This window comes from Desmodus rotundus, chromosome 8 (genome assembly GCF_022682495.2).
Source record: "Desmodus rotundus isolate HL8 chromosome 8, HLdesRot8A.1, whole genome shotgun sequence".
Lineage (NCBI taxonomy): Eukaryota > Metazoa > Chordata > Mammalia > Chiroptera > Phyllostomidae > Desmodus > Desmodus rotundus.
Genome location: NC_071394.1, coordinates 37,505,905 through 37,530,699, shown reverse-complemented (window position 1 = coordinate 37,530,699; position 24,795 = coordinate 37,505,905). Strand labels below are relative to the sequence as shown.

General features: G+C 38.5%; 2 protein-coding genes and 1 pseudogene across 10 annotated transcripts in view; 2 read left to right on the top strand and 1 right to left on the bottom strand.

The window, feature by feature from the left end:
* Positions 1–538: 538 nt before the first annotated feature.
* On the bottom strand, positions 539–16,771 carry COPS5 (COP9 signalosome subunit 5). Of its 2 annotated transcripts, none has more exons than XM_024572250.3 (8): positions 16,308–16,771; positions 13,907–14,141; positions 12,902–13,030; positions 12,164–12,229; positions 11,530–11,615; positions 6,563–6,674; positions 2,883–3,031; positions 539–778 (listed from the first exon to the last, which is right to left on the bottom strand). In XM_024572250.3, the coding sequence occupies exons 1-8, from the start codon at positions 16,448–16,450 to the stop codon at positions 694–696; spliced, it is 1,005 nt and encodes a 334-aa protein (XP_024428018.2). In that variant the 5' UTR covers positions 16,451–16,771; the 3' UTR covers positions 539–693. The 2 variants fall into 2 exon arrangements, with proteins under 2 accessions (XP_024428018.2, XP_024428019.2); XM_024572251.3 differs by having other exon boundaries at positions 16,300–16,439.
* LOC112315817 (small nucleolar RNA SNORA61) lies at positions 4,380–4,513 on the top strand (annotated as a pseudogene).
* A 135-nt stretch (positions 16,772–16,906) lies between the features above and the next one.
* CSPP1 (centrosome and spindle pole associated protein 1) overlaps positions 16,907–24,795 on the top strand; it is a 91,194-nt gene continuing 83,305 nt past the window's right edge. For 3 of the 8 annotated variants that reach the window (XM_053929369.1, XM_053929371.2, XM_053929368.1), the window contains exon 1: positions 19,098–20,549. In XM_053929369.1, coding sequence (XP_053785344.1) covers positions 20,386–20,549 — 164 coding nt within the window. In that variant the 5' untranslated portion in view covers positions 19,098–20,385. Of the gene's footprint in view, positions 16,996–18,940; positions 19,059–19,096; positions 20,550–24,795 lie in introns of those variants that run through there. The other 5 variants (XR_008427461.1, XM_053929375.1, XM_053929374.1 and 2 more) reach the window with 4 other exon arrangements.

The following is a 24,795-nucleotide window of genomic DNA, read 5'->3' as shown; positions in this document are numbered from 1 at the left end:
ATCTCCAGACAGGACAACTGGGCCTGGTTCAGTAAAGGCACTTCATGAATATTTGAATGACTAGATACCCTGTGCTGGGCTCTGTCTCAAATGAGTTATTTGATTTTCAGGAAAATAATTTATGTTGTTACTTGTTTAGTATTTCCTAAGAAGACAAAAATACCATGTTAAATTACATATTTTTACTAATGGGCTATCAAAAAGAGGTCCTCAAATAGCACTTTATTTCAACATCATTTCATTTAACGTTGTTGAGATGCCCTAAGAACTGAACTCTTGTTTATATCATTGATCCGACGGTAAAGTTGGCTTTGCTGCAGTTCCAAAAGACCTTCAATGAGGACTTAATGTACAGGCATATTGAAAAGGGGCTCTGATAATCAGTATGGCAAGTGAGATGCTAAAATTCTTTGACTAATTTAGAAAGGCAGGACTCTAAAAAGTAGAAAGGTTCTAGTTTCTTTCCCTTAATTCAAGAACACTAAAGGATGCTAGAAAAATAATGTTAGCCCCTCCCACAAAAAAAAAGAAAGAACAATTTGATTTCAAAGACTTTTATTACAGGATGTTAATGTTCAGCACACTTCAGAGCACCTTATACTTCTAATCAGATTTTTGGTAACTGGTTTTAAAGTGTTACTTCAGTATTTTTCTCATACTGGCTTCCAGGCAAAAGTACTACTTAGGGACTGTTTAAGAGACGTTAATTTGATTAAACAGTTTATCCTTAATAACCTGAGACATCAATCCATGGATAGCTTCTATGGTAGTTTTACAGCTGGAAAGAAAAAACACATCACATAATGTTGTAAGACCTGGAAACTATTTCAAATATACAAGTCCCCTCCATTTCCACCCTTACACGCCCAATAGTGATTTTCAGTTCTATTCACTCTCTCCAAACCATATCAATATGGTTTCCTCTCTTTATTTTTAGCCTCCTGCACATCTTTTGACCATTTCACTACTTAAGAACACCTTTGCAAGGAACAACAAAGTAAAATTTGATATATTCGTAAGTTAATTTTGTTACTTATCAGTTACTTTGGGAAAAGTTCTGTTCTAGAAGGTCATTAAATTATATATAATTCATAATGATATTGATTCCAGTATTATATTTAAATCTGTTATTCCTGTCCTTGTTGTTGATTACTTAGACTAATTTTTAAAACGATTTTTAAAGAATCCTCTGCTTTTTTCCTAAAATCATCACAAATATCCTTCAAATAATTAGAAGTGAAAATTAGGTTAGTGGGGGGACTTACATTTTATTTTATTTATTTTTAAATTTTAAATTTATTTTTAGAGAGAGGGGAAGGGAAGGAGAAAGAGAGGGAGAGAAACATCAACATGTGGTTGCCTCTCACATGCCTCCCACTGGGGACCTGGCCTGAAACCCAGGCATGTGCCCTGACTGGGAATCGAACCAGCAACCCTTTGGTTTGCAGGCGAGCACTCAATCTACTGAGCCACACTAACCAGGGCTGGACTTAAATTTTAGAATTGATAAAAAATAAAAAGCAACCCCCAAAATGCTAACAATCCACCAATATTCAGAAAAGATGCAATTCTTACAAAGTTACCCCCCAAAGGAAAACTCTTTACTTTTAAACTACTACTTTTGTTTTTCCTACTTTTATTCTTATGTAATTGGAGGCTTTCCCATAGTGAAATTTTTGCTTCAAAAGAAATTTAAGTATATATGTAGATAAAATTACAAATCACAGACTTATAGAGATGAATGAGGAAAAACACATTCAGAGCAAGCACCAAAATTGAGACCTAACGTCAAAGGAAAACGTATTTTGTATCCAGGTTACTAGCTCTAGCTATACTTTCCGAAAACCCATGGAGAACAAAGTAATGAAGTAATTCTAACACAGGAGGGTTTCTGCTTCTAATATACTTTGTCTTCCCTTCTCCTTTTTCCATCCCACCCACCAGCCCAGTTTTTCTTAAAATAGATACCAAGGTTTCAGGTTTATACATATGTCAACATACTTTCCCCTTCCTCTCTGTCCCTAATTATCACATTAAAATTCAAATTTTTGTGAAAGTAAATGTTATTTTGGTAGTCTTCCCAATACTGTATGTATCTGAAGGGCCACATAATTATATCCTAAGTTATGAGAGAACATATCCAAAGTTTGCTCCTAACAAATCTTGTTAGTGAAATTTGGGATACTAAGTAAAAGGTCATTTCAGAAGAATAACAAGGGAGATACAATCATAACTGTACTATTTAGGGATTTAAACTTTAAAAAAATTTGAAAATTTGGTAAATTTTAGAAATCCCACTTTAATCCCTCAGAAAATGATTTTAGAATGGATTAGGACATCCTTTTGCAGAAGCTTTTTTTAAAAAAAATTCAGTGATTGATTGGTTTCCTTTGTTACACTTTTTAGCTGAACCCAGAAAAGATGACTGAGAGTTTTTCATAACATTAACTACACCTTTAAGCCTTTAATATTCTTACCTAATGTCTACTAAATTTTCGAAGTTAAAATCAGCCCTTGACAATTCTTAAAAGTCCCAAGAACTTAATAATATTCAGGTACCATTCTAAGTTATAAGAAAGTTAAACCATAAGAAATTTGAATCCTATTATTATTTGCAAATTTTTAAAAAGATTCTTTTTATTTAATTTTAGAGAGAGGGGAAGAGGGAAATATCGATGGATGAGAAAAACATCGATTGGATGCCTCCCGCATGCCCCCCAACTGGGGACCTGGCCCACAACCCAGGCATATGCCCTGACTGGAATCGAACCTGTGACCTTTCGGTTTGCGGGATGATGCCCAACTCACTGAGCTGCACCAGCCAGGGCTATTATTGGCAAATACTGAAACAAAAAGAGGGGCAGGAGTAGATTTGCTCTTACCTGTCTCGTGTAGCTTTGGCAAGTTTGTCTTCTGACTTTCGGTCATGTGTTTCTAAACCCAACATGAAACTCCCTCGTCCCAGCTGGGCTTCTGACTGTTCTAATTTTTCAGACAAATCAAAGACCTGGCCAGTGGTATAGTCTGCATTCTGTAGGGAAAATGTTACCGTGTCAGTACACAATACAAGCCTACCTACCATTAGACATTTTTAATGTAAATTAATTTTCTTTAATATAGAATATGTCATTTATAAAGAATTTCACCATGACATGTAAGCGAATAGTGAATGAATTAAAAAGTCAAATGAAACTTGCAAAAACTGACTCCAGAGTTCAAGCAGTGCAAGTAGTTTTTCACCCTTTTATAATTTCAAGATTAGATTTGAAATTTTTCCTTTGCTGAAACCCAATACTTATTATAATGAGAAGCTTTCACAGATCTGAGCCCAGGTTCTGGTTCTGCTACAGATTAGTTGGGAGGCCTTGATAGAGTGCCTTTAAGTCCTCTTTTGAAATGGAGGATGAAGGTGATGATTTCTACCTTAAGGCTATTGTGAAGATCAAATTAAGTAACATGTATAAAGCTCTTAGGACTACTCACAGCACCTGGCAAAGCCTTAATAATTGTTAGCTAGTTTTGTAATTTGTTCTTTTTTTAAATTTAATTACATTTTACTTTTATTTGGAATAACTCATTTATATAAAGAAGGATATTCATTTAACAAGTCTTATGCAATACATCCTGTACATAGAAAATGACATTTTGTAATTTGCTCTTGTTGAACTTCCAGAATCAGCACTTATGACATATTTTAAAAGTAACATTGTTTAGCTGTTCGGATTATAAAATGCTACTGCAGAATATTTGGAAAACATAGAACAATACAGAGGAGAAAAGAAACACATATAACCCCTGCACCCAGCTACGACCACAGTTATATTTTAGAGTACTGCTGTCTGCTCACAGGCACACCTTATTTAGTCAGCTGGAATACAGAGGGGGGAAAGCAGGAGCAAACGTAGGTTTACAGTTGTACGTATGGAAGACGTGCAGGTTATGATTATTACAACAGCAAATAAACCTTGTGTTTTGTGTTCTCAAAACTGCAAGCCTATTTTTGCCCACCCCTGTATATACCATTTTGTCCTTTAACATTTCTTACTTTTCAAAAAGAAAAATTTTTATAATTACGCATATACACGTAACTGTAATGTTTTTAAAAAGATTTTTGTGGGACGTATTTTTGAGAATGTGTCTGAAATACAAAACAAACTTTCATAAAGATCAGTTGTGAAGTATATATTCCATTTCTTTCCTCTATCTTCAAGAGAAGAGCATGAAGATTTAACAAACAACTTGGCAACAATCAATGTGTTACTCTTATTTGCTCAGTTTATAGGACAGTGTACAAGAAATACAGTTCAATCACGAAACGTAAGAAGTTATTTGCTGTCATCATAGTTACTACAGAGGACCCTTTAAAATACTACCAGCTCAACCTCTGGTCCCTTTCCCACTGGATCTGAACACCAGGCTTGCTGGTCGCTTAAAAGGAGGAAAAGTAATACTGAAGCTGGCTTCACAGTACTTGTAGTCTGCTCTAAAGCATGTGGGTTAGTTTCAAACAAGGTAAAAAAGAAATAAATAAAACACAATGCTACTAGCTCCTCAATGATTTCACAAACTTGTATTTTTTAAAATGCGATTATATTCACTTTGGATGTAAATGGCTGAGGGCACCAACACAACCACCGACTTCCCCCACTACCCCTCAACACGCACACGGTTAAGAGAAAACCCTAAGGTTTGTAAGGGTTTCTAGACCACTTCATATTTGGAAGATTTAGACCATGCCATGAAAATGTAGGATGGCATAAAAACTTATACTGTTAAAATAAAATAAAATGACATCAATTACATTTCAAACACACAGAGAATAAATATAGGGAACAAGTTTTTTAAATCAGAAAATTACTTTTTTTTTCTGGTAGCTTTTAGGTTACATGCTCTAGCTGGGAAAGGAGATGAGTTAAATATATATTTATGTATTTTTTACTTAAAATGCTGCAGTGAACTATATATAAAACTGTAAGAAAGGAAGAAATATAATTTAACCTTGTCTTGATTATTAATGTCCTCAATATGTGCAGTGCTGGAATACAGGGACAGCCATAGGCTGGGTAGGTAGGTTTGCCTTTACAAAAAGGTTCAGGCTGCTCTGGTCTTAGTGTGTTCTCCCCTTGCCATCATGTGTCACTTCTGGCTGCTATGAGGGCACTTGCCTCTAAGGAAACAACACATATAAAGCATTTAGCAGTGTCTGGGGAATAGGAAACTCTTAGTAAATGTTTGCTGTTATGATTATTCTCCTTCCTTCTCATTTGCTACTTCTGACTGTTGAGGGTAAAAAATAAGAACAGAAAACTTCTCAGAATTGTGTTTAAAGTAACAGTAAATATGTCCAAGTGAGGTCTTCCCCCCTTAATACAACGAACCAAACAACATTTATTGAGGCTTTATTATATGCCAGGCACTTTGCTAACTGCTTTATATAAAGTATTTCATTGATTCTCAATGTACTCAATGATGGAGGTAGTACTATCATCAAGCCCAAGAAAGGCTCAGTCACATTAAATAATTTTCTGAAGGTCACACACAGCCAGTGAAGTGGCACAGTTGTTTGAACTGAGTTAATTTTATTCCAAATTTTGTGGTTCTAACCATTATGCTAAACTGTACTGTATGAAGTGGCTACTTTTAAAAAAAGTAAAAACAAAATAACCAACCAACCAACCAACCAACCAAACATAAATACTATTCCTGGCTAAGCTCTAGATAGAATAGATAGAAGCTTGTTAAATAAATATCCTAATTATATCAGGTTTTAATGATGTTTTTTCATTTTGGCCTGGCATCTGTTGCTTTAAGGTAATGCTATTCTGATTCCCCATCCTTTGTCCACGTACTCCTGAAAGGGTTTCTTCTAAAGTGGCCCAGATCAGGTGTAAGGATAGGCCTGCCACTTAAGCAAAGCTCAGATACAATAAGGCTTCACCTTGGGGAGAGGAGAGAGGCAGAGAGACAGAAAGGGAAAGGTGTGTGTATCTTGATCTCCCCTTTTGAATGTGACACTGAGAGGCTAGGAGATCTGAAGCTAATTGCCATCTTCCTTTCACATGAAGCCTGGAACTGAAGCCAAATGACATAAAATCTAAGCTGAGAGAGAAGGATCAAGACGTCATAATATTGTTTGAATGCAAACTTAGCTGAGGCTAAACTAATAAGCCTTACTGCAGAACTTTACAGCTTGTATGATTCTCTTTAAATCAGTTTGGTTGGGTCTCCTGTCACTTGTAACTAGAGTCCCACCTGAAATACCTAGCACAACAAAAAACAGTATTTGTATTTTTCTCTCTGTTAGTCTCTTTGAGGCGGGAGCAGGTCTCACCCTCATTTGGGCACTGTGTTTGCCATTTAGACTTGGTCTCAACAGTACACGACACAGACCTCTGCTTGGCCTGCTACCCTGATCCAGCTCTGGTCATGCAGAATCCGACCCCAGCCCTGATGTGTTGGCTAAGTCAGGTATAGTCATTCCATGAAAAAGAGTTTAAATTATTAAACATCTTATGTAGCTTAGATAAAATTCAAACGTATTCCTTGAAAGCAGAGTACTTACAGTAAGCAAGCTAGAGGAGCTCAGCGTATTCACCCAGTATTTATTCCATAAAAGCTCAAGCAATTTGCGATCCAAAGAGGATTTGAAATATGAGACTTCTAAGGCATAATATCTATGAAACAAAAGCACAAATTTAGTAAGTAAATATAAAAATATTCAACCACATCATATAAAAGTTATAGCCAAATTTAAGTTTTTAGTCCAATAGAACAGCAGGTAACCATGGTTTCTTCACTCTTCAGGGTCATGGTTTCAAAAATCTTCTGCTTGCTAAACTTTCTTGTGTTGTATTTTTTCCCTCTGTAGCACCCAGAAATTCCCAAGAAGTCATCAACAACCAATCAGAATTTCTGAATGACACATTTATCCATGATACTGAGTATTTATTAGTTCCAGACAATAGCACATAAGCTTCATGAACTGCCTGCTGAGGGTCACGTGTTTTTGTTAGGCTTTTAAAAATACTGAATATGACATGTGGATTCCCCATTCTCCCCATTCTTTTTTTTTTCCAGATTATAAGCTTTTTCTTTTACTTTTTATATATTTTTTTATATTTTAATTGGTTTTTTTTTAAACTTATTTATTTTTATTCAGTTACAATTGTCTGCATTTTCTCCCCATCCCTCCACCCCACCCCAGCCAGTCCCACTTCCCTCCCCCACCTCTACTCTCCCCCTTGATTTTGTCCTTGTGTCCTTTATAGTAGCTCCTATAGACCCCCTCCCCACTATCCCCTCCCCATTCCCCTCTGGAACTGGAGAGCATTATACTAAGTGAAATAAGCCATTCTCCCCATTCTAATTCTCTAATTAGGAGCTACTGCTTTTTGGAAAAGTAAAGTAGAAAGTAGGTCCTTACAGCACCTAAAAGAATTACTATGAGTTCTAAAGGTACCTAATTTATAATCAGTTATAGCTAGGGAAATTTGCTTAAATGTCTGATAAACATATTTTTTTCAAGTAGTAAGTATTTAAATATCTAGGTTCTGTACATCAATAGATACACAGAAACACAAGGGACTTCTTTATCTTAATGAGTTTACCACTTATACAGAAGATGTGGTATGAATCCACAAAAAGTTAGATGACATATACTGAATAACAGTAAGTGATGCTATTATAGTGCACATATAAAATCACCCACCTGTGAATTAACTGTTAGAGACAATGAGTACTTTTAGTTTCAACAGTCTGCCTGAGAAACCTCAGGGAGAAAGCAGGATTAGAGTGGACTCCTGAGTCTGTGGTGTGGGAATCTTGAGAGCAAGGAGGGCACCAGGCAGAGAGCATCGATTCACAAAAAGGAAAGCCATGGACAATTCAGCAAGAGCAGAAGAATTATGTGAGGAAAACCTAGAAAACTGTTGGGGACTAGTTGGTACAGGACATTATATAAAAGGCTAAGAAATTTAACCTTTACCTTTTAGGTATTTGGGACACATGGAAGGTGTTTGAGCAGAGCAGTGACATGGCCAAAGCGGGCTTTAGAAAGCTGGCTGTGGCAGGATGTGTAGAGGAGAGAAACTGGGGGCACGGACACCACAAAGGATGCCAGGAAGCAGGGCGGGCGTGGAGGGGTAAAGACTCAGGCTCAAGTGAGTGGTACAAAGACGACGCACGAACAGAACAAACATGCCTGTGGTTAAGTTTAGGAGTGAAGAAATAAAAAAGAATGAGAATTTAAAGACCTCAGAATAAAGTGAAGGTGTTTTCACAATGAAGACTCCTATGCATACTGAAGATGGAAAGGACACAGCCAGTGAAATGCGGAAGGGGAACAGCGTTTTTCTTGAGCACCCGTTATGTCCTGGGCGCTTTCCATGCATTCTCATTTATCTTCCTTCCGATCATGTAGGAAGGATTTACTTTTTCCCATTCTACAGACAAGGAAACAGATTTAGAAAGTAAAGACCTTGCTTAAAGCCTCATAGTAAGTAAGTGGCAAAGAAAGGATATGAAAAGTTATGTTTATTACCAAAAACCTTCCGGTCTTTATTTTATATCCAGAATGTAGACATTTATGAGAGTACTTAGGCAGTGAGGCCCCAGGAGTGAGGGTCAGGTGTGAAAGGGGAGTGGCACTTCTGATCCCTGATGGAAAGAGAGACCAGAGCAGTGATTTCCAACCTTTTCATCTCATGGCACACATAAACTAGTTATTAAAATTCTGCAGCACGTCAAAAAATGTATTTTTTTGCCAATCTGACAGAAAAATAGATATAATTTTGATTCATTCACACGAATAGCTATTGTCGTGTTGGCTGTTGTCATTTTCTATTTGACAATCTAAGGGACAAGAGGGCAGTGCCCTGGACTAAAATAGGCAGGTACTGCATGTTTTAAAACTTCTTGCAGCGCACCTCTTGAAAACTGCTGGATTAGAGGGTGAGTACCGCAACAGATACTTAGATTCATAAAGGGTGGAGAATAAGGGCACTCAAACTTGAGGCTCTAGAGTAGACTGTTATGTTTTAAAATGTATCGATCGCCTTAGTGTAATTTCTGTTTTAATTCCATAGGTTGATAAAAATTTTTTTTTTGAGTGGCAGAGTTGAAAACAAGAACATTCAAAACAACTTGTGGAGCTAATCCTCGCCTTCTGTATATGTCAATAACAGATCCTGCCTAGAACTGAAAATCAAGAAGCAGCACTATCAGCATGCTGTTTGAAGGTATTCGGGTAAATGCTTAAAGTAGTAACTGTAACAGTTTAAGTGACTGGGGGATGGGAAAGGGAAGAGTACTAGACTTGTTTTTCATAGTAAGTTTCGTGGAAGCATTTTACTTTTTAAACTATGTACTTGTAAAACATTGGTAATACACAAGATAATTAAGAAACTCTTATTTTCACTACCATGCTTCAAAGTTAAAAATATTAACATCTACATTAGATCTATGTTTAAAACAGAGTTTGTGTGCATTATGATCTGGCATTTAATGCAGGAAAGAAAAAAGAAAGGTCAATATAAACTGCAAATAGTAGCTCATCAGCAAGTACTTTATGAAATGGCGCTATGCCAACCTGCACAGAACCCTGCTCTTTCAACCTGGCAGTATTTCACATCGTTACAGACTTGACATAAAAACAAACTAAGACGCTTATTTGCCTTGTGAAAAACTAAGTAAGAGTACATCTTTGAATATGCTAGCAATTCCGGATTCAAAATTCTAGGCTACAGCAATGTAGGTAGCTAGAAAGTGGCCACTCCTCTCTGGTAGGCTTCCATTTCAGGAAAACAGGAAATGTAGCCTTGTTTGGATACAGAAAGCTTAGCCCGCTGCTGTCTTTGTTTGTTTCAAAAGCTGCTGGTGGTGATGAAAAACAGCAGAGTAGGTGTTAAAAGTATAGGCTTTTGACCACTACAACTCAGTATAAATAAAAGAAAAAACTGACTTGGTTATTCTGAAAATGCAATTATCACAGCAAAAATGTTTCCATGTCCAGGAGCCATTCTCTCAGATGGGAATGTCTTAAATTCTTCTCAATAGGGTAAATTAAGTGATTTAATCCTAAACCTTTAACTGAAAAATAAAAGATTTTTCTTCAGACATATCTCAAGGATGCCTGAAAACCACATATATTTAAAACCTCAATTTTAGAAATTCTGGAATTTTCTAAGAATTGTTTAGAAATTATTTTATTGTTGTTCGATTACAGTTGTCTGCATTTCCCCACCACCACTCCTCCCCACCCCAGCCAAGCCTCCCTCCCTCCCTTCCTTCCACCCTTCCCCTTGGCTTTGTCCATGTGTCCTTTATAGTAGTTCCTGAATAAGAATTTCTGAACAGAAAAATAAGAGTGATGGCAGCACATGAGTAGTCCAGGTATCCCTTGAAGTTGGGATAGGAGGTATGCAGGAAAGGGGACACTAGATAATCATTTAAAGAACACGTTTTTGGGGGTGCTCACCCTTCTATGTACCATGCTCTACTTTAAATGTTGGGATACAGCATAAAATCAACTCTACTTTCATGAAGTTCACTTTCTAATAGAGTTGACAACAAGGAAGTAAAAACGTATCAGTTGGTAGCAAGTGCTAAGAAAAAATAAGAGGGAAAAGGAATATAGAAAGACAGGAAGATGCTATTTTAGATAGAGTGAGCTTTAACAGAATCAACTTGGTGGACAAAAGACCTAAAGGGGTGAAGGGCAGAAGCAGGAAGACTAGTTAGAAGGCTAGTGCTCTGGTTCAGGTTCCGGATGGCTTGGGACAAGATGATAATGAAAGGTGGCAAGGAACATTTAGAAGGTGGAGAAAACTGTCCTCACTGGTTTCTTTAACACTTAAAAAAAACTGAGATGTAATACCATAAGATTCATAAGATTCACTATGTTAAAGAAGTATGCACTTCAGAGGTTTTCAGTGAGGTTTCTTTAACTTTTGGAGTGAAAATGTTAAGGAAGAATTTTTGCTTAGTGAAACCTGGGTACTTTTAGGTTGCAGATAGGCTAGTATTAGGCTGGCCCTGAATACAATTTTTTTCAACTGCTAATTTCATTAATAGACCACATTATCTTGTATATTGATAAAATGTTTATGATTATGTGAAAGACAAATGTTAGATTAAAACAATTATTAATAAAAATTCAAGTGTTATTCTAAATTTGTACACTCTTATTACTATTTCAAAAGGTATTATGAAAGGAATTTGGCTGAACCTTTATTCTCATCTGTAAGGAGCTTGGCCTGTGTATCTTGGGTTTCTTATGACTCTGGCATCAGATAAATTTTTTTCAATAAGATTTTATTTATTTATTTTTAGAGAGAGGGGAAGGGAAGGAGAAAGAGAAGGAGAGAAACATCAATGTGTGGTTGCCTCTCAAGAGTCCCCCACTGGGGACCTACCCCGCAACCCGGGCATGTGCCCTGACCGGGAATCAACCAGCAACCCCTTGGTTCACAGGCCCACGCTCAATCCACTGAGCTACACTAGCCGGGGCAGACACATTTTTAAATTACTTACTGTTTGCAGTGTACACCAAAGTCTTCTATTTTATTAAGTGGGATAGTCTGGTACTCAGAAGGTCCTTCATCAGGAGGTTTGTAGCCCTAAACAAAAATGAAGAAAATAGAAAACTAAACAAAGTAAATTAAAGGAAAAATAATGCTTTACATGTAGCTTTATATTTATAGAAACATTAATTTTGGGAGGCCAATTAATGAACCTAAACATTCTAGCGTTAACAGTGTATACTATTTATACTGTCCATCAACTCCAGGTGGGGTGGAAAACTGGATTTGCCCTATATTCATTTTTCTTGTCCTTCAGTGAGGTACACTTGTGCTAATAACTATTTTAGCAGGGCAGAAAATAGAGGTATGTAGCTTGTTTCTCTAGTACCTGTTAGAATACCATGGACATACACATACTTACTAACAAATGGAGACTGCTTTTCTAATAAAATTAACTACAGAAACACAAATGTATTGTTTTCTGCTAAGGACAATTAGTGCTAAAGACAAGTTACCTGCTATTTTAAAAATATTATTAAATTGTTTTAGGAGAAAACAAGATACTAACCATAACACATCTTTAAAAAATAAGTCAAATATTTGGAATTTAAAAAGTTATATGGACTTATAATTTCAAAAATTACCTTTGGGTATGTCCTAAAGGCTCCAAGATTCACTTTCCCTGCAGATATTGTTCTTGTTGGGTCAATCTACAATAAAATATATTTAATATCTGCTGTTGATAAAATCTTTATATACTTCCATTTGTTTAAACATTATAAATCTAGAAATACCTATGTATATATAACATGATAGACAGACACATGATAATTAAAATAACCCAATAGGAATAAAGAACCAAACTAAAAATCTGTAAAAGTTCAATGAAGTGCTAAGCATAGCGATGTCTCACAGTTACTTTAGATATTAGATCTAGTTATTATACTATTTAAGAATATTATCAGATGATTTGCTCCTCTTTTTCAAAATTTTTTTTTCTTTTAATAGATGACCACTGACTCTTTTTCTTTTTCTACCTTCCTCGTAGTAGCCTGGATTGCATCTAGAACACTGAAAGTAGCAAGAGCTGCTCTAGCGATTCCTGATTTATTCAATTCTTTCAACATTGACTCAATGTCTACTGTGTGCAGGGAACTGAGACACAGGTGCCGGGATCACCTTCATCTTACAGATTGGGGGAAGAGACACTGAGAGGTTCAGTAACTTGTTCAAAATTCCCAATTTCTAAGAGGTGGAATTCAGATTCAAACCTAGACAGACAACAGAGACTTGTTCTTACCACACTCATTTTATTTCTCAATACACCTGCTTTAGTAATCTTTATGAAGAACTTAATTACAACTGGTTGTAAAAATACTTACCACCACTGCAACGAATGGTTCCTGGAACTGCTGATTGAGCATCTGAGTACTAACATCAATCCCAGAAAGCCAGCAGCCATAGCCAGGGTGGCTATGATACCAGCCAATTGCGTTTTCAAGGCGGCCAACCTAACAAATGAAGAGGGCACGGGAGTTTGAAGTTTCTGTTTAATTTTAGAAACACTTATTGTCTGTTTATACAGACTATCGTAAAATAATAGCATGCAGAATAGTTTATAGAATATGCTGCTTTCAAGTAAAAAAAGATGTTCTGAATAGATAACACATGCCCAAAGCACAAAATTAACAAGATATACAGGTTATTCAGTCTCCTTCCTACCTCTTTCCCTCCAATTATCCAGTTTCTCAGCCCAGATGTTATCACTATACCCAGTTGCTTATATACCGATTGTCCAGAGATACTCTTTGCATATATATAGATTAATAAAAACAAACACGATGGCGTACCACATATAGTGTTCTACACTTTGCTTCTTCACTGCAAACATTCTGGGGTTTGTTTCATATTACATATAACTACTGGTTGGCAGTTCACTGTATGGGTATACCATAATTTATTTATTTTATACTCAATAACTTCAGGTTACTTCCAAAGTTTTGGTTTTAAACACATATCTGATAATGAGTGTGAGAATTAAAAAAAAATTTTATTGTGATATAACTGACATAACATTATAGTAGTTCAGGTATACAGTGTAATGATTTGATATGTATATATGGCGAATCGATCACAGTGTCAATTAACATCTCTCACCACAATTGTAATTTTTTTCTTGTGATAAGAACTTTTAAAATCTACTCTCTCAAGTGTGAGGATTTATTTTTAAAAATTTATGCTAATATCACATACATTTTATATAAAATTGAAAATAACTTAAAACATAAACTTAATGTAAAGAGGACAGCTTTAAATTTAGAAGGTCAAAAGTCACCATGAGACTCTTTTCCTTGCAGTAACTAAACTTTAAGGAACAACATTTTTACCTGCTTGGCGTTTTCAATATATGCAGCCATGTACTCATAAGCGGCAGCCTGAGCATTTACTCGGGTTTCAGTGCCCTCTACAGGCAAAGCAAAACTGTCCATAATGATCATTGTTTCACCATCCACCTTTCCCAGCATCAAGCCCATCACTTCCAAGTTGCCTCCTGATCTGGCATGCATCACCATTTTCAGTAGAGCCAATGCTGAGATTTTGCAGTACTTAAAGTAATGGTGACTACAAAACAAAAACACGGTGTAATTAACTTTCTTACGTAAAGTACAATTTCAAAAGAGTGTGTGTGAAGATAATGAGTGTCAAAGGAATTTATAATGGTGGAAGGGGGAGAAAGTGTAGAATGTGGGAAAGAAAGAAGTAGAAAAGGACAGAGTTTCTGCAGGGGGATAGAAATGATAAACATATCAGAGTCCTGCCAAATACTTCCCCTTGGGGGAAGGGAAGAGTATGAAATAGTTTTTTAGAACACACAGTTCAAGTAGAAAAGAGGTAAGTACATGAGCAGTTCAAAAGACTTTTTCTTCTTATTTTGGAATTACCAACTCTCTGACTGTCATTCTGGTTGGATGGTTGTGCCTAACTATTCTCAGGTCTAACCTCTGGCCTCATGGTTAAGAATGTGGGTTCTGACATCCATCTGCCAAGGTTTGAATCCTTGCACTGCCAGGTCCTACCTGTGGCCTTGAAATAATCATTCAGTATCTGCGCCCCAGTATTATCAACTGAAAATAGGATATTTCACAGAGTTGTCAGGAGGAAATAAATCAAATGAAGTAATGTATATAAAGTGCTTAGCTTAGTGCCTGACACACAATCAACTTCTGTGGTACCAACCTCAAAACTAAAAATGCGGCCCTAGTATCTTTAGTTCTACCATAATCACTATTTCAGTTTGTTATCTGTGGATTTGAGTAAATTACTCTGAATAGTTACATTTTCCATCTCACCGATATAGCCCAAGACAGCTGAATACAAGTAGAGTTATAATCAGACAGTAAGGCAAGCTGATAAGCTTCCAAATGGGCTAAATCAACCTAAATGCATAGCCTGCTATAGAAGAAAGCAGACAACCGGGCAAACTAACCAGTCTGTATAGAGTGGTTAGTCCATGTCTCCGAGAAGCCTTTTTAAGACGTCTGCCCACAGATTTCAATTATAAATTGAGGACATGGAGACTTGCTTTTTGGAGTCAAGATATGAATTAAAATCTTGGCTCCTCCATTTACTGGGGAAAAGGAAAAAAAACAGTTACTGTGCTCCTATCACATACATTCTAGACATCCTTTTTTATATTACTTTATCTAGTACATCCTTTTTATATATTACCTTATCTAATCTTCATGATATCACCAGTAGGTCTTATTTCTATTTCACAAGTAAAAAGATAAAGATGGGTATGTAAATTTCCTAGGTTCAATCAACTAATTAGTGACAATTGTGAGATTTGATCTATTGGTCACTTAGGAGTTCTTTGCCTCTGCGATCATGAAGTAAGTTACTTACTGTATTTGCTTGTTTTCTTATTTGCAAAAGAATGAAAATACAGTACTGGGTTGTCATGAAGATTAAATGACATGGAAATTCCCAGCTCAGTGCTCAGCCCATATTACGTATTCAATAAACATTACTGGATCTGAATACTGACAGTGAAGCTTGCCTTGTAAAAAACTGCGAGACAGATGAAGTATGGTTTTTGTTGGTGACTATGGCTCTCTTTTCTCTCTCTCCATTAGAGAAACTGTGCTTTTTACTCTCTTCTTAACAAAATCTGCTCTCAGGTAAAGAATCCTCAACTTGTCATCACTCCCAGGGACACGGATTTTGCTAAGGGGCAAAAAGTCTTAAGCTCTATCGATATTTTTAGCTTATATGAACTGGTGGAGTAACATTTTGGGAGACTGGGTAGACCTTCGTGTGTTTCTGAAATTACGACTAGCAATCAAACGATTATAGATGTTTAAAAGATGGCTCATAGTTAGAGACCCTTAGAATGGCTCAATTTCTGAAGACAGCTGCTGTCTCCAGTCTGGGAAGTGAAGGTCCCAACAAAGTGTATATCGACACAACAGTTCAAGGCAGTGTGAGTCGCATATATTACAATACGGATGTTCGGAAGGGACATCCCAAATCACCGCTTGCCGTTTTCCTCTTCCATCCTTCGGACACGAAAGTGTTAAACAGAAAGGGGAGACGAAGAAAGCCCCAGTGGTGGAGCTTAGGCTCTACTCGTGGGGATTAAAGACCAAAATTTTTCACGTGCATATTCTTTCTCCTCCCTTTCATGAAAAATCAAGGTCTCCACCCCATTCAATTCCCACTCCCTCTGGGTCTCCTAATCTCCCGCCACCCCTTCCCTCCCCTGCGTCTCGCCAGGGACCTCCTCACTCCTTAGTCCAGGGCTTCGCCGCCAGGATTTCTTGCTGCTGTTTCTTGTCGTATTTGTAGATTTCATCGATGCTCTGGGCTTCCTGCATGTTGTTGGCCAATTCCCAGGTTTTCTGGGCCATACAACTTCCCGACGTCGCCATCTCCAAGAAACCGAGAAGCTGTCGCCTCCACAACCAAGACGCAACTTTACCTCGCTGGATTTCCGGGTGTGGGCTTCGGACCCCGCACCACGGGTGCAAATTCGTACTAGCCTCTCGAGGCAGCCATGACACCTGGAACCGGAGGTGAAGTTGGTGCAGACCATTCAGGGATGGCGGGGCCCTTTGGAGATTCGACCATATAAACAGCACTTACACAATAGATAGAGACAGAGGTGTCTTTTTGTTGCTTAGGGGAGAACATATTATCTTGGGAAATAATATGTGTGAATTAGGACAAGAAATGATTAAGTATGAGAATGGTATAGCCTTCCGCACCGGAAGAAGGGAATGTTAACTCTTTTGCCAGAAATTGGAATTGTCCTCCTTCGTTCGTACTGCGCAGGCTCAGTCTCCGCCATATTAAAATGGGTAGATCCTTAAGCTGGGGTAGGGGGAAAACTCTTTTTATGAGGGTGTAGGTATCTTATATGAATTAAGTTTACTGAAAGATTAAAAAATTGGAATGTCTGCGGAAAAGCTAACATGTAAGTAGTCCTGGATGCTGGTTGAAAGATAAACGTGGCATCTTAATTGACTTACAGACGAACTGCTGCACAGGCGTAGAATCCCACGGGCTTGTGTTGCTTTGGCACCATGCGTTCTCCAGCCATCCGGCAAGGCCACAGAACATGTGTATGACTTAACTAGTGTCCTGAAAAAGTTCAGTGTCCAGTTCCTATGGTATTTTAAAGTTTAATATTCAGCATTGCTCCGGGAAACCACCTCTCTCTTCGAGACCGAGTTAATCTCAACAGCCTGTTTTCTTCCAGCTGTTAATGTTAGGTGTCAGGAATGAGCGGCCAAGAGGGAAAGGTGGGGCGGTCAGGGTGGTCGAAGCTTCACCCTTTGCGGCTTAACTGCTGACTTTATCATAGTCTAGCAGAAGAAACAGCAAGAAGCTAGAAGCCACAGACAAATTCCCCGCTTAAAGCATGCTCACTGACAGTCCTTGCCAGGACCCCGGATAACCTATACTTACCTAATAATTAACATGAATCTACATTGCTGTTTCCTCACTCCCCACCCCCAGGACCCATCAATCAATCTAGGGACTGCACTCCAGGAAAGCATACAAAACTTGGCCCGCGCTCACTGCTTTACATTCAAGTCTCCAGACTTGAAAGACAAGGGCCCCCGCTTTGCTATCCTCGGCAGGGCCCCTTCTCTCCCTTGAGAACGTAAATAAAACTTTTACTCGTCTACTTTCGTTTCGCTGATATGCAATCTTTTACTGCGTTGGCGGGAAGAACAGAGCTCCAGTAACATTAATACGATGTTTACTTATTTTATTTTTGCTTGTCTTACGTATTCTTTCTTCGCTTCCTCTCTCCCACTCCGCCCTGGATTCTAAGTTCTAAATCACAGGGGCCAGTTGTGTTCCTTGTTTTATAACTAAACAGCAAGAAGGTTGCTGGTTTTATCCCTTGTTTTAAACACCGAGATGTTTAATAAATATTTTTGCCGGGGGCAGGGGCGGAAGAAAGGGGAAAACGAGGCGGGGTGGGGGGATAGCACCTCTCTAGCTTCATCTTTTGTAAATCACCCTTGAAATTTTACATATATGGTTAGCATTGCCTAAAATTCCCCCCCCCCGGACTTTTCTACCTGGGAGCTCCTATTAATATTTAGAGATTTTTACTATATCTTTCTTCTTCCTGTCTCCGTAATCATTCCTTCCAAAGTGTCTGTAGGTGCTTCTATAACTGTTACATTGCATTGCATTTACTTCTAAGTTTTTCTTTTTTATAGAAGTTTTACTTCTACAACTTGTAGTGTATTGTTTACGTCGAAGTTTTAGAGTGCAGGATATTCCACTGCTAATACAGTGTGTAGCATACAGTTAAAATAAAAACATTAGAATGATCAAATTCTCACGCGCGCTTTTGACAGACTTGGAGTAAAAGAAAATGTCTTTAAAACTCTCTTACAAAGTCGTTTAGGATAAAGGACTCTTAGTTCTACTTTCCGTGCAAGCTAGGACTCTTTTTTCTAGTGGTAGCACTCAGTATAGGGGTGAATTGGATATGTTGAAATTGGTAATAAAAGTCCAGGACAAAACGTTGATCAGACTCCTGGGAGAAGAGTAATTAATGCCCTGGAGAGGTATGCCAACAGTTTTTCTGTCACTGCCAACACTCCCCTTTTTTCTTTCCAGGCCGTGACTCTGTTCCCAGGCCAGCTGGGACTTGCAGGGTTTAAAGGGGCTGGAATCACTTTAGCCTGGGAAATGGCTCCCACGGGGTAACAGCCCACAGCCGGCGCAGGTGAACCCGGCGGCGGAGTACCCAGCCTGGGTGTGGAACAGCTCCCTAAACCGCTAGGCGGCTGTGTGGCCTCCGGGCCGGCAGGGGTCGCTCCCAGCCGCACGGCTTCCCCCCAAGTTCCTCCCAGTGGGGGCGGTGCCGCGCTTGGCAGTTGACTAAAGGCGGGCGGAGGGATCGGCCTAAGAGGCGGAGCCTGCGACCGGCGGTCACCGCCACCTCCGCGGATCGCGAAAAACCTCGCTAGAGGGCTGTCCGTCTCCCAGGACGCGATCCCGCTCACCGGAGTAAGCGTTAGCCGGCCTCGGGCTGGGAACGGGCCTGGCGCGGTTTGGCGGGAGGGGATGTCCCGGGACAGGGGTTCGCGAGGGGCCGATGTCTCGCGGATGCCAGGCCGGCGCGGCGTCGGGTTTACGAGGGTTGGTGGGCCGGGTTCCCTGCTGGGGGTAGGTCTCGAGGCCGCCAGGCTAGGGGTGGTGGTCGAGTTATGGGTTCGGGGTCTCGCAGCAGGGCCAGGGCCAGTGCCTGGCTCCCGGGCTGGGGGTTCCTTGTGGGTGGGGGTCTCGCCGGGGGCGGTGCCCTGGTTCTGCGGTCTGAACCCTTCGGGCCGCGGGGAGCGCTGCAGTTAGCGGTGCCGTACAGACCCGGTTGCCTGACAACGCGTTGACGCTTCCTTGTGAGCCCGCCACCCACAGCCACCCACAGGAGAGCAGTTTTGCTCAGCTCCCGGGCGCTGTCCCTGCGCACCAGCTGGGTCTCCGCTGTTCCGCTAAGCCTGCCTAAGCATTTTGTCTCTTTCCCGGTGCTGGTTAAATGTTAACGTCTATTGAGTGCTGGTGCGCCCGACCCTGTTCCCAGCGCTTTGCTTTGCTACTACAATTTATTTGATCATCACCGCCTTGTGAGGTTGGTGCTATTATGACCCTGGATCCACCTGGCTCCTAGAGTTTGAACCTGTTACAGCTGCTTTGATTTTAAGATTCTTATCTGGGATTTGAATCCACTTTTTAGTGATAACCATGGGACTCATCTTTCGAGAGAGGCTGGCTCTCAAAATTCTAGGGTTAAAAAGTTTAGCTGGGATTTCCGAGAAGACTAAATTGTAAAGCAAACCATCACCTAGTTTACAAACAGCTCTGAAAATGCAAGAGCCTAATAGCAACCATCATGAGTTTGTAAAAAGATAGTTATCCTCAGAGATGTCTTATTTTAAGTGAAAGAATGACTTTTCATGTTGACAAGCTAAAAGGAATCCCATGGAAATTAGTGACGTGCTGATTTTTCCCTTGCATTATTCTTTTCCTAGGAGGACAGTGACTTTCTGTTGGTTAAATGCCTGCCCAAATGCACCCCAGGGATGAAATTGTGGGTCTCCTGCAGTACAGGTGACCTGCGGGAAGGGAGCAGGTGCTTTTAGATAGGATGGATCGAAACCGGAGGCTTTCAGTATAGATTTTCTCAAGTGAAGTTGTTAGACAAATGTGTTTTAACTGTTACAAACTTTGAACATATTTTGGGTTACTTTTTTTTTAAAATCCTCAACTGAGGGTATGTTTTAATGATTTTAGAAAGGAAGGAAGGCAAGGAGAGAAACATTAATTGGTTGCCCCCCATATGTGCCCCAGCCAGAGATGGAACCCACCAGCTACGTATGAACCCAGACTGGGGATCGAACCTGCAACCTTTTGGTGTACCCGCAGATGCTCCAGCCACCCAGCCAGGGCTTGGGTTACCTTTTTTAACATCATTCTGACTGGTTTCGTGAGTGGGAGACAAAGGTGTTTGAGCAAATGTTTTGGCAATTTTGCATTACCCAAAGGCTGTTTAATTTATGCTACTGTCTTAGGTCATCATTAATGATATATTAACAATTGCTAATGGACTTAATAGTGCTTTTATATACAGGTATACCTTGGAGATAATTGTGGATTCAGTTCCAGACCACCACAACAAAGCTACTCCTAATCCTTTTGTAGGTGGAGGGTCTTGCCTTCAATTTGTAAAAAATGCAACATCTGTGAAGGTCAATAAAGTGAAGCACTATACAATGAGGTGTGCCTGTGTTCACTCTCTCTGTATCCCGATCCCTAACCTGCCTCTGTCCCCACCAACATGGTGTTTACTTCTTAGCAACATTTAGGGTTTTTCAGAATCTAGGTGTGCCCATGGAAGCAAGTTGCTCATCTGTCAGGAGAGAAAGATTGAGCATCTTTGATAATGATGGAAAGACGTCTGGGTTGGTGGGGGAAATGAGAAACATTGTTTGATTCACTTCATCCCTCCCTCTCTTCTGGGGCTCTTTCATAGACTTCTACCTGCACCCCACATCCACATGTTCCCACTCCCTGATATTCTGTCCTCAGTTCTGTTCTCTTATGGTAGGCTCTCATTTTCCGGTCAATTTCTTCTGTAGTTTTAATGATCATTTAAAAAACTGCTACATCTTTTCTTCTAGCCTGGGCTTTATTCTGAACTCCAGACATATTCAAATCATTTACTTGATACGTCCACTAACTAGATCTTTTATGGGTCCTAAACTCTTATCTGTTTAGACCGTGAGCCACTATGACAGGTGACATTATTTTGTCCAAATTGGAGAGCAAAGATCATATCGTATTAATGATTGAACTGTGTTTCAGTTCAGAACCTTAAAGCCCTCTAGGAGGGGCATTATTTCCCATTCCTCATACTTCCTTAGTGGGGAGGAAATTTGCACTTTACTCAGGAGGGAAAAGGATGGGAGCAACATTTTTCCCTTTTGTGCGTGATGAAACTAGGAGAAGGAATTGGGTATGCTCAATTATTTCTGGGTCCTCTCTGTTTTTCAGGTTTGCTTTAACTTAGCAGAGTGAATATCTTCTGGCTGGCTTATGTTTCTGGCTGTATGATAAGCATAAAGGGCTTAAGTTTAAGATTTAAAGCTGTTAATTTGGATTATGATAACCAACTATCAGTTACTGGTGATTTATATCCCAGTGTACTTTGGAGGCTTTTAAAATATAAAGATGAGTAATGATGCATACAAAGGCTGTGAAAATATAACAAATTAATAAAATTGGTGATTTAATAATTTCTGTGTCAGGTGTACCATATATTTTATATACATCATTTTGTTTTTTCTTCATAACAATGCCTGAGTAGATACTTACATTTTACAGAAGAGGAAACAGAGATAGGTTAAGGAATATATTTGAGGTCAATCACATAAAATCAGTGATTGAATTGGGTTTCAAATCCAAGTCCTTCAGTTAAATGGTTTTCCTGAAAACTATTTGTCTTCTACATACTGTGTACATTGCTACTGGGGAAAAAAATCTGGTAATATCCTGAAAAAGTTATAATTTTACATTGTAGAGTGAAGGAAGATAAAGAATCCTATTTAGGTTTCTTTGATTGGTGGGGGAAATGAGAAACATTTTAACTGATCTTTCTTATAACAATCTTTAAGTTATAAATATTCTTACTCTATTTCGTACTTAGGCTATACTCATTAATTCAGTCTCTTTGAGTCACTAAGTAATTGTTGAATAATTTTGTAGTTGAAGTTGTTTTACATAAGTTGCCACATGCTTTAGGAGTAAGAAAGAGAAAGTAGTTATAACTGTTAGAAGCTGGCTGTACTATCACCAAGGCCTTGGTGTTGCTAGGAACTGGCCTGACGATACTGCTTAGGCTTGTTGAAGATAAACAATTGCATAGAACGTCAACATTAGACCAAGGCTGCTTTGTGTCCCTGATGGGTCAAGAAAAAAACAATATCACTTCATAATCACATCCAAACACAGATAAAACATGAATATTGTCCAAGCCACAAAATGCCAGAAATCCCCTCCTCCACCTAGTATGAGTGACTGCTGCCTCTGCCAGTACAGCTTTAGCCTCACCCTGTAGATAAGATTTTGCTAAAATGTTCAATCACAGAATTACCCTCATTTCCTGACAGCATTAAATCCAGAGGAAAGCTTCACTTCCTAAAGCCTTCCTCCAAATCACCTAACTCAATCCCAAATCCTGTGTGTCTTTTCTAACACCCTGTTGTTAAAATTCTCCAGTTCCCCATGGTGGGCATCAAGGATGCATCTCTCAAAGCAATGAGGAATCAACCCAACTCATTTAACTACAGTAGTGTTCCTGTGTTCTTTATCTGGAGAGCATTGCCAGAAGAAAGCTTATTAGTATCTTTGACTCTTTAGTTTAATACTAGAGCTGTCTCTAATCAGATTAGACAGTAGAACAGAATTAGAAATGATCAAACATAAACATATCTGGTAAACCTTATGTGTTAGGGCGTATGTTATATTCACTACCATTGTTTAAAAATATGTTTTATTACTGTGGTTACTATTGTATAAAATCAATTCTAGAATTTATAATTGATGTTAAATTATAGTAAAGGGAAGTTTAAGTATCTAGAAATTCAAGGGAGAGATCTTTCAAAGTCTAGTTAAACAAAGAAACGAGCATGTCATGTTAATAATTGTTAACAGAATTATTTGAAGGCCTTAGGTCAGAATTGAAATAGGTTTGTTACTTTTTTTAGATCGATGACGTTTCTGCTTAAATTAAAGTCCTGTAGCAAAGTAATATGTGTATAAATACATATAATCCCATCATTATCTTTTATTTCTATCAGATGTAGAATATTTAGGAAAATTTGGGGATTTTTTTTTTTTAGCATGAAAACTACTGTTTGCTCTTGAGTTCTTTTCAGTTTCTACCAGAAAAATCTTTTGTGACAAATAGCAATTTAAAAATGGCTAAATATATTAACTTTTGTTGTCTTGGAATATATTTTGCTATAGCCATATTTTAAAAACTGTTCTTTTTGTAAGTTAAATAATAGAATGAAGTTTGTATTATGTACTACTTAACTGATACAAATTCAACATATTTCTTTTGGGTAAAGATTGCATTTCTGCATTTTTTACAAATTACTATTATCCCACAAATGTTAAATTCAGTAGATCCTTTTTTAAAAAACTCTTTTGCTTGTGATATTGCTGGCTGGTTCTTACTCATATTTTTTTATTCTCCACAAATTATTTTCACTTGCTTTTGTTTATATCTTTCTTTTAATTAGTCCTTTGTATTTTTTCTTCTTCAATTCTTTTGTCACCCCCTCTATGGAACATTGCCCAGCATTTGGTTCTGGCCCATTGCTTCCCCCACCCCCCCGTTTGTACTCATTTACCACAGCTTCAGCTATTATCTTTGAAGTAGCTAATTCTTAAGTAAACATATCTAATATCCACTGCCTGGAATTTGAGTCTTGAGTTTCTAACCATCAGCTGGACATTCAGCTATCTCCAACTTAACATATCTAAACCAAACTTTTGCAAACCAGCCAGCTTCTAATGACTTACTTCTGTCCAGGATTCCATCCACATTTAGTTTCTAGGACTTAAAATTGTAGTTATCAGTGGCTCCTCCTTTCTTGCTACATAACCAGTTAGTCCCTGAGTTTCGTGGGTTTTTGAAAAATGTATTTTTTAGAAAGTTATAGGTTTAACGAGGAAAGGATAGTCTTTTCAACAAATAGCACTAGAATAATTTTATATCCATATCCATATGCCCAAAAAAACCCCACCCCAAACCTTGGTGGCCCTTACCTTATACCGCTTGCAAAAATTAACTCAGAACAGACCATAGACTTAGGTGTAAGAAAGAAAACTATAAAACTTCTAAAAGAAGGCATAGGAGGAAATATTTGTGATAGGCAAAAATTTCTTACATATAACAAAAACAGTTGGTTAAAAGTTGATGAAATATGGGTAAATTGGACTTCAAAAAATTAAAAACTTACACTCTTAAGAATATCACAGATATATTTATAGCATCTTTATTTATAATGGCCCCAAATTGGAAGCAACCAAGCTGTCCTTCAGTAGGTGAAGGAATGGATAAACTGGTCCCTTCAGACAATGGAATATTATTCAGCACCAAAAAAAGAAACGAGTGATCAAGCCATGAAGAGACAATGAGAGGCCTTAGTAGTGCATACTGGTCAGCGAAAGAAGTCAATAA

Coding starts and splice junctions, on each gene's coding strand:
- COPS5 (XM_024572250.3), bottom strand. CDS start 16,450: ATGGCGACGTCGGGAAGTTGTATGGCCCAGAAAACCTGGGAATTGGCC. Junction 14,142..16,307: donor GCGAAGCCCTGGACTAAGGA/GTGAGGAGGTCC, acceptor TTTGTTTTGTAG/TCACCATTACTTTAAGTACT. Junction 12,230..12,901: donor AACCATTCGTTGCAGTGGTG/GTAAGTATTTTT, acceptor ATTTTATTGTAG/ATTGACCCAACAAGAACAAT.